The sequence below is a fragment of the Pleurodeles waltl genome, chromosome 8 (genome assembly GCF_031143425.1).
Source record: "Pleurodeles waltl isolate 20211129_DDA chromosome 8, aPleWal1.hap1.20221129, whole genome shotgun sequence".
In the NCBI taxonomy this organism is placed as follows: Eukaryota; Metazoa; Chordata; class Amphibia; order Caudata; family Salamandridae; genus Pleurodeles; species Pleurodeles waltl.
In genome coordinates this window covers 1,147,531,557-1,147,544,699 of record NC_090447.1, presented here as the reverse complement: position 1 = coordinate 1,147,544,699, position 13,143 = coordinate 1,147,531,557, and the positions used below count along the sequence as shown (strand labels likewise).

Below are 13,143 nucleotides of genomic sequence, written 5' to 3'. Positions count from 1 at the left end.
ATTTTGCGCACTGCAGCATGTCTCATCCAGGGCTGGAAAAAATATGATCACATCAACCCCATCCCAACGTCAATTGGCTCCTCCTGCTGGTCTGTACCATCCTCAGAACTACCTGCATCATTTACAAAGTCATTGACTGTTTGCTTGATTTTTGACCCTGTAAGGCATTCTCTGCCTTTTCACCTCTGTTTACTCTATAACAATACAACGTACATACATACTGGGCTGTTTCAAAAAGCCAGTCTGCCTTTCACTAATGTGATGCCCCCAGGGCAGGCATGTGTTTGCTGGGGGGCAGTACATTAACTGTAGTAGGGTGCACTAACCATGCCTGTGCTTGGCTCTCCCACATAAAGGTGCCTGAGCTTAGGATCGCTGTAAAATAATGGTTTATGAGGTAAAGCTTATCAACTCATGAGAGAGAGATCTCAGTGTCTCAGGCCAATGGACCTTTGACGTAAGCTGAGATTAGCCAGGAGCTGTGCATCAATTAAACAATCATTACAGTATCCGGTATTATTATCTGTCAATAATGAACGTTGGTCTGAGTTCAAAAGCTTTATTTATAAGTCTTGCTAAAAGCTCATTTTTATTAGAATAGACATAAAATGTCATTAATTAAAATCAATAAATTAATGTAGGTAACCAGTATTGAAATAAGTGCATTACGCATGTTCTATAAATGAAACAATCCCTATTATAAAATTCAGAATGGATTAGTGAAGGACAAGAAAAAGTCAGTTAGAACCCATAAGGGGGTCCAGATAGAGAGGTTAAAGCATAAAGCTTTCAAATCAATTATCAATCAAAGCAGAACTTCCTATAAAGAGAATTTCAAGAAACTTAGTAGAGCTGCCTAGATTCGGGCAGAATGGCTGTACGGAAATGAAGGTGTAACCTCTTTAGGAACGCACACTAATATAAAACTACACAATCTAGACTTTTGCAGCATGTTTATTTTTTTCCCTTTGGTTAGCCAATCAGCTTTCGGTGTCTTAATGGAAATAGGCACAATTCGTCATCATGTCAGAGAGGAAACAATAGTCCATAAGACTGCAATGTTTAAGTGAAACATTTTAATCAAATAAGTTTCAGAGAACCATGAGGGTTCCCACCATTTACTCTGCTTAAGAATATTGCAGTTTCATGGTTAAGCTTCTAGATTACATTACTAAAACACAAGCTATTTCATTTGGTATACTATACCATTGTATGCTTTGAAACATTTTGCAGAGTTAAACGAAACATTTTAATACACTATTATATTCTATTAAAATATGCCTGTGGGAAGGTCAAAACTAACTTTTTGCATTAAATCATTGCTTCACAACATGTCAGCTTGTCAGAAATTTAACATTTCACTTTGTTAACCTAGGCCAGCTTTGCAGAAAATGGTACTTCATTTATTCAAGCTTAATGCGTGTAGATGTGGTAACCTAGTGCTTTCTCTTGAATTAAAAAAAAAAATCATTTTGTCTGAGGCCTACATGTTAATTTAGCATGTTGTTGCATTCATTTATGTTTTAAAACATGTCTGCAAAGGTGTGGCCAATACATAATAAAGGCCCACTTGCAAATGCCAGTAACAAGCACAGCTATTTCATAGGTGTCGGGAATAGAATTCTGCAGCACCTTTAACCCAAGGGCCATGGATCTGCCTTTTGTGATCTCTGCTTCTCCAGCACATACCCATATCATAGTACTTCTTTTACCCTACTGCTCTTGGTGAAGGTGACTGCCAGCAGCTTAGAAGGGTCATGTGAGAGAAAGGCAGAAGCACGAGGACACTAACAATCTTCCATTGGAAGAAAACAGCATTCCCCACAGCCTTTACATATACTGAGCAGGACAGTTAGCCAGAACCATATTTCATATAAAACCCAGGGTCACTCTTTGTTCCACACCATTTCTTGCTGGTTGGTGCTGCGGTGTTCTGACCTTTTTTTAGTGTAATGTCCAAAGGACGACTAAACATAGAGGTACAATGAGGTCTGTGCATGAGATCCATGTGGACAATTTTGTGCATTTATTTAATCAAAAATATGCAACCTTGCATTGGGAAAACAACCACGAGAGGTCATAAAATCTTACACACTCAAGCATTGGGAATGCGACATAAATGAAGACCCAGTGGTAAAGTCACAAACTGTAATTATTCATGCTCATATCTACAAATAAACAAGTACAGCAGTTTGAGTCAAGATACTATAGTCAATAACATTTCGATCCCTAAACCAGATACTGGGATCATCATCAGAACATAAGAATTTGTGCCTATGATTCAATTGTAAGTTACTCAGTTTGTTACCATATGCCTGCACAGTGCACCACAATGTGGTCCTTTGGTCTGGTTTTTCACATGGTTGAACTCTTTGTAGATTTGGGTCGGACTGTTTTCTCAATTGCGTATCGAGTTTCGTATTACCATTTCCTATGTAGGGTGTAACCATACCAAATGCTATTGTTTGCGGGGAAGCCTTTTGCCTCAGTGTTCCTTCCCTGCTGGATATCAGACATACACCTCATTGTACCTCTGTTTAATCATCATTTGCACATTACACTCAAGAGACCTTTGTTCCTTTAGAAATATTTAGACTCCTGGTCCCTAAGTACCCCTGGGGTTCCCTTGTGCTTTTATAAATACAGTATACTGATGACCATCAGTGATTTTCTAAAGCTTCACCTGTGATAACTCTTTCTGGTTTGCTTGCTTCTGCATTGCTCTTGCTATTTTGCTATCCGATCTGCCTCCATTTTGGTAAAGAGCCTTGTTTTGCTTTTCAGGTTGCTTTTGGATTATCACTCCTGTTTTGGTTCCTGAACTGCTGTCCTTGTTGACAAGCAGACTGCCTTATTACCAGTACAGTGTTGGTTGTTTCAAAAGCTTTGCTTTGCTCTGTGTTACATTCCCTCGGTCACCCTAGACACTCCACTCACCACTGTGTCCTAGATTTGAAAACCATATGCTTTGTTTTCCCTTTTGCTGCAGTTTGAAATTACTTTTGGATATTTAGCCAGTCCCCAATATGCACAATTAAAAAGTCCCTGCACAATTAACTACAAATGTTAAGCAGCCACGTCGTTGGCATAAATGTCAGCTACCTTGGCACTCACCACCACCCTAGTGCACAAATTGTGGTGCCAGTGCTTGCTCACCACCATTGTTGGTTCATGTACCGATCTTGTTGCTGTCCTCAATTATGGTTTTGTCATTGGAGCCTCAAATATCATACTTGCTCCACATGCTTGCAGGGAGCACAGCTAAGCTCACCACCACTGGCTTCATCTGTTAACAAGTGGCGCGCACACACACACACATGTTCTCTCTCTCTCTCTCTCTCTCTCTCTCTCTCTCTCTCTCTCTCTCTCTCTCTCTCTCTCTCTCTCTCTCCACACTGGTTTGAAGAGGGACCTCATCAAGTCTTTTTGTGAGGGCTGTTTCCACTTGTGTTACACAGCTGTCACCCACCACATATATCTCACTTTTATCTTCTGATGGACCTGTGAAGTACTGGCCTAAAATGTGCAGGCATGAAAGTGCAGCTGTAGGGCTGTCTTGGATTTCCCCCACCTTCCTTGCAAGTACCCAATTTTTCAATGTTCTTGAAGGGTTTGTGAGCTCCTTGCGGAAATGGCATGTGAGTCTTTCTATGTGGGACTAGTAATTCATAACAACCACAAGGATGGGTCTGCTGATTCAGCAAACAAATGCATCTTCATAGCAGTTCCTATATAGATACACCCAGGCATGCCAACGTCCATTCTTTTCTGCACCAGAACTCACACTGATCCGAAGAGCTGTCCATCATTTTTTGCCTGACCTTTTTCAACTTTTTGTTGAATATTTTTGAGATTGCTCCTGGTGTGTAGAGGATGTTGTCACGTAAGACAGCTTTTAAGCCCTGCGGAGCCTTGTCATCACGGATCCTGCACCACGTGTTTGGAGGTGCGACCACGCCCCGAAGTCCTGCTCTGAGTGACAGACCATGCATCTGAAGGCTTTGAGGGAGCAGTCCCTAAAGCTAATGGCGGCTGAGCAAGCAACTCTGCGCAGGTCGAGGTTCCGGTTGCATGGACGTTCCCGGGACTGGTTGTGGAGTCTGAAGTCTTTGTCGTCCCACTTTAAGTCCTCAGGGCGATTGGGTTAGCCAAGCAACAAGAAAACAAGTAAGAATTCGAAGTACTCCCTTGTCTGTCCCCTGACGCAATGACGAAACGTCGCCATTCTAGGCCCATTCTAGGCTTTGGAAACTACTCCTGGGCCAACACTGCGTCTTCCCACGTTTTTGGGAGCCAGAGTGGCCCCTGCCCAGTGAAAAGAATATATTGAGGGCATGCTCCTCATTTATGGGCAGCCTGCCCCTGACAGCACGCTTTCGGGCATGTGAGGATGGAGGGGGCCTCATTGGGTTCTGCACCATCAGCTTTGGCCTAGGTGCCAATGGGCCCTAAAGGATCCAGTCCCGAACCTGGGCTGGTGCCAGTCATACCACCTCAACCTTCCCTGGCGCTGGTCCTGAAGCCTCGGTTGCTCACAAAGGTGATGGCGGTGGTGGCAGCTCATCTGTGAAGATCGGGGCTGTCAGCCCATCCCTTTCTCGATGACTGGCTATGGAAGGTAAGCTCGCCCAAGACTGTTGTCTCCTACGTCCAGACTATGGCAAACCTGCATTCGCTGGGTTCATTGTAAATGTGCCGAAGTCACACCTGACTTCCTCTCGGAGGCTCCTTTTCATTATGGGCAGAGTGCAGTTTCTGGCTTATCCTGAGTGGCAAGTCCAGGATATTTGGGCTAAGATACTGATGTTTCAGCCTCTGTCCTGGATTTCGGTGAGATTGACTCTGAGGCTGTTGGCACTCAAGGCCTCCTTCATCCTGCTGGTGATACATGCCAGATGGCATATGTGGGCTTTGCAGTGGGGGACCTGAAGTTTCAGCAGACGAAACATCAGGGAAATCTCTCACACCATCGAGATCTCAGAAGGAACTGCAAAAGATCTGCAGTGGAGGCTCACAAACTGTAGGAAAGTACCATCTTGCCTGGCATGTTACCCCCATTTTTCACTGTATATATGTTGTTTTAGTTGTATGTGTCACTGGGACCCTGTTCTCCAAGGCCCCAGTGCTCATAAGTGTGCCTGAATGTGTTACCTGTGTAGTGACTAACTGTCTCACTGAGGCTCTGCTAATCAGAACCTCAGTGGTTATGCTCTCTCATTTCTTTCAAATTGTCACTGACAGGCTAGTGACCACTTTTACCAATTTACATTGGCTTACTGGAACACCCTTATAATTCCCTAGTATATGGTACTGAGGTACCCAGGGTATTGGGGTTCCAGGAGATCCCTATGGGCTGCAGCATTTCTTTTGCCACCCATAGGGAGCTCTGACAATTCTTACACAGGCCTGCCACTGCAGCCTGAGTGAAATAACGTCCACGTTATTTCACAGCCATTTTACACTGCACTTAAGTAACTTATAAGTCACCTATATGTCTAACCTTTACCTGGTAAAGGTTAGGTGCAAAGTTACTTAGTGTGAGGGCACCCTGGCACTAGCCAAGGTGCCCCCACATTGTTCAGGGCCAATTCCCCGGACTTTGTGAGTGCGGGGACACCATTACACGCGTGCACTACATATAGGTCACTACCTATATGTAGCTTCACAATGGTAACTCCGAATATGGCCATGTAACATGTCTATGATCATGGAATTGCCCCCTCTATGCCATCCTGGCATAGTTGGCACAATCCCATGATCCCAGTGGTCTGTAGCACAGACCCTGGTACTGCCAAACTGCCTTTCCTGGGGTTTCACTGCAGCTGCTGCTGCTGCCAACCACTCAGACAGGTTTCTGCCCTCCTGGGGTCAAGCCAGGCTTGTCCCAGGATGGCAGAACAAAGGACTTCCTCTGAGAGAGGGTGTTACACCCTCTCCCTTTGGAAAATGGTGTGAAGGCAGGGGAGGAGTAGCCTCCCCCAGCCTCTGGAAATGCTTTCTTGGGCACAGATGTGCCCAATTCTGCATAAGCCAGTCTACACCGGTTCAGGGGACCCCTTACCCCTGCTCTGGCGCGAAACAGGACAAAGGAAAGGGGAGTGACCACTCCCCTGACCTGCACCTCCCCTGGGAGGTGTCCAGAGCTCCTCCAGTGTGCTCCAGACCTCTGCCATCTTGGAAACAGAGGTGCTGCTGGCACACTGGACTGCTCTGAGTGGCCAGTGCCACCAGGTGACGTCAGAGACTCCTTCTGATAGGCTCCTTCAGGTGTTGCTAGCCTATCCTCTCTCCTAAGTAGCCAAACCCTCTTTTCTGGCTATTTAGGGTCTCTGGGGAAACTTTAGATAACGAATGCAAGAGCTCATCAGAGTTCCTCTGCATCTCTCTCTTCACCTTCTGCCAAGGAATCGACTGCTGACCGCGCTGGAAGCCTGCAAAACTGCAACAAAGTAGCTAAGACGACTACTGCAACTCTGTAACGCTGCTCCTGCCGCCTTCTCGACTGTTTTCCTGGTGGTGCATGCTGTGGGGGTAGTCTGCCTCCTCTCTGCACTAGAAGCTCCGAAGAAATCTCCCGTGGGTCGACGGAATCTTCCCCCTGCAACCGCAGGCACCAAAAAGCTGCATTACCGGTCCCTTGGGTCTCCTCTCAGCACGACGAGCGAGGTCCCTCGAATCCAGCAACTGTGTCCAAGTGACCCCCACAGTCCAGTGACTCTTCAGTCCAAGTTTGGTGGAGGTAAGTCCTTGCCTCCCCACGCCAGACTGCATTGCTGGGAACCGAGACTTTTGCAGCTACTCCGGCCCCTGTGCACTTCCGGCGGAAATCCTTTGTGCACAGCCAAGCCTGGGTCCACGGCACTCTAACCTGCATTGCACGACTTTCTAAGTTGGTCTCCGGCGACGTGGGACTCCTTTGTGTAACTTCAGGTGAGCACCGTTTCACGCATCCTCGTAGTGCCTGTTTCTGGCACTTCTCCGGGTGCTACCTGCTGCTGAGAGGGCTCCTTGTCTTGCTCGACGTCCCCTCTCTCTCCTGACGCAATTTGCGACATCCCGGTCCTTCCTGGGCCATAGCAGCACCCAAAAACGCTAACCGCACGATTTGCAGCTAGCAAGGCTTGTTGGCGTTCTTTCGGCGGGAAAACACTTCTGCACGACTCTCCACAGCGAGAGGGATCCGTCCACCAAAGGGGAAGTCTCTAGCCCTTTTCGTTCCTGCAGAAACCTCAGCTTCTTCTGTCCAGTAGAGGCTTCTTTACACCCACAGCTGGCATTTCCTGGGCATCTGGCCATCTCCGACTTGCTTGTGACTTTTGGACTTGGTCCCCTTGTTCCACAGGTACCCTAGATTGGAAATCCACCGTTGTTGCATTGTTGGTTTGTGTCTTTCCTGCATTATTCCTCTATCACGACTTCTTTGTCCTTTGGGGAACTTCAGTGCACTTTGCACTCACTTTTCAGGGTCTTGGGGAGGGTTATTTTTCTAACTCTCACTATTTTCTAATAGTCCCAGCGACCCTCTACAAGGTCACATAGGTTTGGGGTCCATTCGTGGTTCGCATTCCACTTTTGGAGTATATGGTTTGTGTTGCCCCTATCCCTATGTGTCCCCATTGCATCCTATTGTAACTATACATTGTTTGCACTGTTTTCTAAGACTATACTGCATATTTTTGGTATTGTGTACATATATCTTGTGTATATTTCCTATCCTCTCACTGAGGGTACACTCTAAGATACTTTGGCATATTGTCATAAAAATAAAGTACCTTTATTTTTAGTATAACTGTGTATTGTGTTTTCTTATGATATTGTGCAAGTGACACTTGTGGTACTGTAGTAGCTTCACACGTCTCCTAGTTCAGCCTGAGCTGCTCTGCTAAGCTACCATTATCTATCAGCCTAAGCTGCTAGACACCCTATACACTAATAAGGGATAACTGGGCCTGGTGCAAGGTGCAAGTACCCCTTGGTACTCACTACAAGCCAGTCCAGCCTCCTACACAAACCACGATTGGGTCAGATGCAGATCACACACACATCTCCAACCAGATCTCTCAGTAGTGACGGATGGGGCAGCCATCTAGGAGAAGTGGAGATCAGATGACTCTAGTCTCCGGTGGAATCTGTGCTCCACATCAGTATCCGGGAGCTCCAAGCGATCAGACTGCATTGAAAGACTTTCTACCTTCTATTAAGGGAAAGCTAGTGCAGGTGTTCGTGAACAACACCACTGCCAAGTGGGAGTGGGGTCTTGTACCCTTTGTCAAGAGGCTCTGCTCCTCTGGACATGGCTGAAGCAGCAGGGTATTTCCATGGTGGTTCAACACCTGGTGGGCTGTCAGAATGTCAGAGCAGACAAACAGCCACGCAACTGTAGCAGATCACAAATGGCATCTCCATTCGGAGGAGGTGCATGGTCTCTTTCAGCAGTGGGGAGAGGCTTGGTTAGAGCTGTTTGCCTCAGCAGAGAACGCGCAGCAGCAGTTTTGCATGCTGGATTTTCCAAGGTGGCTCTCACTCAGACCCTTTTTATCTCGAGTTGAGCTCAGGCCGCGTGTGCGCCTTTGCTCCCATACCACTCAAATGTTCTGAAGAAGATCAGGAACGTCCGGGCCCAAGTCATTCTTGTGGCCCTTGACTCTGCACACGGAGTCTGGTATCCCAAGCTACTGAGCATGTCCATCAGTTCTCCGATCAGACTTCCCCTTTGAGAGGATCCCCTTTCCAGGCCCTAATTTTGACACATCAGTGGTCAGCAATAGGGGAGGGTTCTAAACCCGAACCTATCCACTCGCCGCCTCCTTGCGTGGAGATTGAGTGGCAGCCGTTGACAGCTTTTGACCTTCATCCTGAAGTCTATAATGACACTTTGGCAGCCAGTTCTCCCTCCACCAAGACGGTATATGCCTGCCGTTGGGCGAAATCTGTGACCTGCTGTCCAGAAAAATCTGTTGCTCATCCCCTTTCCGGCTATCCCTCTGAGGTTTTACTTTTCATTCTTTCCCTTTCCCAGCTCTGACTTGGGCACTCTTAAGGGCTATTTGTCTGCTATTTTTGCTTTTTTGAGGTTGCCTGATGAACCATCCTTATTTAAGTATCCTATTGTACATACATTCCTCAAAGATCTTATTCATATGTTCCTTCCATCTCTGTTCATTATGCCCAGTGGGATCTTAATTTGGTTCTGACTTTTTTGATGTGCACTCCTTTCAAGTCCCTTCACAATTGTCCTCACAGGCTTCTCACAATAAAAATGGGTTTCCTTGTGGCAGTTACATCTGCCTGCAGAGTGAGTGAGCTGCAGGCCTTATCTAAGCCACCCTGCCTCTCTTTATATCCTGACTAAGTGGTGCTTCACACAAGGGCTTCTTTTCTGCCAAAGTGGTCACGCCTTCTCATGTAGGCCAGTCTATCACCTTGCCTACTTTTTATGCACCTCCACATCCTTCAAAGAAGAGTATCCATTTTCTAGGCCCAAAAAGTGCCCCCCCCCCTTAAATGTACATTTGGGGGTCCCCCTTCTGAGCTCACTCAGGAGCTTGTAGGGCAGGCAGGGTATTGTGCTGAGTGGGGGCCCCTCGGGCTTGGCAGCCCCCCTGCACTGCAGGGGCTGCGGAGCCCTTTGTTACGCCACTGTATGTAGGTGTGGAGAAAGAGGCAGTGCAGAAGCAAGCTATCTCTCGTTGGGTCATGCTCTACATCAAGATTTGCTATGCTCTGGCCAAGAAGCAACCTCCTGAGGGTTTGCATGCTCATTCCACCAAATCTAAAGATGCGACCTCTGCATTAGAACGTGTCATTACGGTCCTGACCATCTGCCAGGCAGCGACGTGGGCATCGCTGCACACGTTTACCAAAATTACAGTCTGGAAAGTCCGGTCAGTAAGGATGGGCACTTTACCCGTTCGGTCCTGCAGAACTTTCTTGTTTGAAATTGGTTTGCAGACCCACCCCTGGGGATAGTATTGCTTTGATATCTATTCAAAGGTAAGGAATCTGCAGCTAGAATCTCTATCAGATGGGCAAGTTACTTACCTTCGTTAACGCCTTATCTGGTAGAGCCTATATCTAACTGCTGAATTATTTCTGATCGACCCATCCTTTCCGCTGTGCGAACAAATTTCTAGGGACAGGGATGACCCCTTGCAGGGCCTTAATTTTGACACACCAGTGGTCAGTGTTTTTCATGGCTTTTCACTTCTGCCGTGGAAAGTAGTGAAAAGAAACTGACATTGGTGTATCTATAGAGGAACCGCAATGTCATTTCTGGCGTGCACGATCCGGAAGTGGAGCCAATTGATGCCACCTGCCGGCATGCAGGGGTACTGCTCACGAAAAATCTTCCAGATCCAGTCTGACCCCTGGGGAGAATTGAAAGGGATCTGCAGGTAGATATAGTTTCTACCAGATAAGGCGTTACTGAAGGTAATTAACTTGTCCTTTGTCTTTATATCAACTTGAACATTTGAAACAAGCAAACTCTGTTTTATAAGACGGGATTACTGTGTGTTAATTTTGAAAAAAGAAATCATGATTGGGGACAAAGGGTTTCGGGCTGATAGAAGTCAAGAATGTTTGTATCTGAGTAGGATGTCCATGATGAAGACTGATTGAAACAGGTTAGTAATTTGTTTTATTTGCATGCAGTTGTTTTGTCCAAGGTACAATATTTTCATCAGATATATCTGTATTATTTAATAGTTTGAGTTTTTTAATCACTTCTTAAGAACGGTATATTTAAAAAGCGTGGTCAGATTTTTATATTGATTAGTGCCTTTTTCCCCATATACCTAGAATGTTGCCGCAGTCAAATATTAATGTGTGTAAAACAGAATTGTACTCTTTTATCACCAGCATCTACACGTACAAGAATGCAAAAGCAAAAACAAGAAGAGGAAATGGATACCACACTCAAGGAAGAGAAGTGATGTCTCTCTGTGGATCCGAATCTGCACCACGATTTTCAGCGTCTAAACTTTTGCCGTTTTTTTAATTAGTCCGTTTTCCTGCCAGTATACAACCTTTTTTTATTACTTCACATAGGCATTTGGATACTTTTAGATTTTTTTTATTTTTCCAGCATTCAAAAATGTTATTCTTACGATACATGCCTGTACACACAAATATGTGCCACTGAATTTTATTAATTTATTAATGAATTTTATATTGGGAATCTTTGCAGAAACATTGAAGTTTTCTTAATGCCAATTAGTTATGTTTATAATGGACTGCTCTGTCTTGAATGTACAGAAGATAAACATCAGAGAGATTGATGGATGCTCATGAAGAAGCCATACTACTGAAACTGCTCCTTTATTTCAGGATTGTGAAGCAGGCGCTCATGGCTTGCAGCAGTTGTGGGAATTCAGATTTTAGTCTAATATCTAGACACACTGGGCAGTTATAAAAAAAAAAAATAGATCGCAAGTATTTTTATAAGTTCAGACTTACAGAACAGTGCCAAGATTATTTTATCAGTAAACCATAAACATATTTTAATTCAGTTGTTGCTTCAGGGCAATTTAGTGGCATGCTTGGCACTTGACAAATTCACTTAACAGGAACCGAGTAAACCTTTCATAGTGAACCTGTTAAATTAGCAGAATCATGAAAACTTAAGCAATAACCACCCCTTCTTATAAATTTCGAAAACTGCACAACTTTGATTTTTTTATGGCTTGTGCAATTATTTGTTGTGGTTGTAAATTTGGTCCAATTAGTTCCATTTATTAGCGTCCCTTACAATGGGAAAAAATAAAATAATTATTTCTGCCAGTATTTTTTTTTTTTTTTTTTTTTAAAGTTGTTGAACTCTTCGCTTTACTATTCAACTTGACTTTTGATGTTTACTCAAGGTGTAGCCTTTATTGGAAAGAGTGTTGCTTAAATTGTACTTCAGTCTTCAGTTTGATTATCGACATGTAAAATCTACTCTGTATTGGGCAGTTAGTTTTCTTTGAAACGGATCATTTAAAGAAAAGCATATTTACCAACTGTGAAATAGATTATACTCTCCAAAGTAATTCACTTGTTAAGATTACATTCAGTTAAAATAAGGAATTATTTAAAGTAGCAAAGTTGTTAAAATGCCCCCTCTAGTCTCTGCATCATTTTATTTTGCTTCCCTTTATGACTGCACTGTACAGCATCTGCAAGTAAAACATGAGCTCTGTCAAGTTTCAACTATTGTCTGTTTCTTTCCTTTCATTTGACAGACTTGTTGACTTTATTCAATACAAGTATATGAGTTGTCATTATTATGTTGATTGATTGTGTCCTACAGTTCAAGTTTGCTATCTAGAGAACTTGTGGGTGAGTTGAGAAGGTGCAACACGGAAGAGCTCATGGTCAGGCTCAGCAGTTTATCACAGCCTCCTAAGGTTTTGTTGACCTGGGTAGTAACAATTGTAATCCCTATTGGGGCTGCTTAGCCTTCCATCTTCGGGACGTTGTTAAAGTAAACACTGTAGAATTCAGTAACAATAAACTTTCGAAGCGCTATGAAAATTTCTCAGTGGTGAACATCTGTTTTACGAAATAGACGGTGACTATGTTACTAACAGGAGATAATTCCCCGCAATCGATGACCATTATGATTTGATTTTTCTTGTGACATTAGGCTGTTTCTATTCAGAAATATGTGATGCAGGTCAGAATGACGACCCGCATAAATTGGACTAACCAGGAATCTGAAGAACACAGATCGTAATTTCCTGTGGCCAGTTCTCCAAAAACTCCTCCCTTAAGAAGTACCCTCTGCTCACTGACATGTTTTACTTCCATGATCGGGGATTCAATGGAACCAGCTTTTTTTTAGGTAGAATAGATGTGTGTAGTGCAGGCTTGTACTCATCCAAGACGACAACCAGTCATGGTGTGTGCATTTTAGAGCAATAATTGATGACTGATTTACACTGTTCCCGAATTTCTCCCTAAAGCTCCAAATTGAGAATTAGACACCCATTTTGTATTAACCAGTAGCAGTGCATAACGGGAGGTCCGGGCAACCAATACTGGCGAAATTGTGCTGCACTGGGGGAAGAGCATTGCGTAAAATATGGAGCAGCTTCTTCAAAGCTACTCTGTGCTTGCCTGTGTGGTGGCAACCTGCCTGCACTTCAAAGAGGTGGCAGATTC

At 44.5% G+C, this 13,143-nt stretch overlaps 1 protein-coding gene across 3 annotated transcripts in view; it reads left to right on the top strand.

Moving 5' to 3' along the window:
- Positions 1-12,189, top strand: part of RB1 (RB transcriptional corepressor 1) — a 776,914-nt gene extending 764,725 nt beyond the window's left edge. For all 3 annotated transcript variants that reach the window (XM_069205380.1, XM_069205381.1, XM_069205379.1), the window contains one exon: positions 10,861-12,189. In XM_069205380.1, the coding sequence (XP_069061481.1) occupies positions 10,861-10,934 (74 nt within the window). In that variant the 3' untranslated portion in view covers positions 10,935-12,189. The remainder of the gene's footprint in view (positions 1-10,860) is intronic.
- Positions 12,190-13,143: the final 954 nt, after the last annotated feature.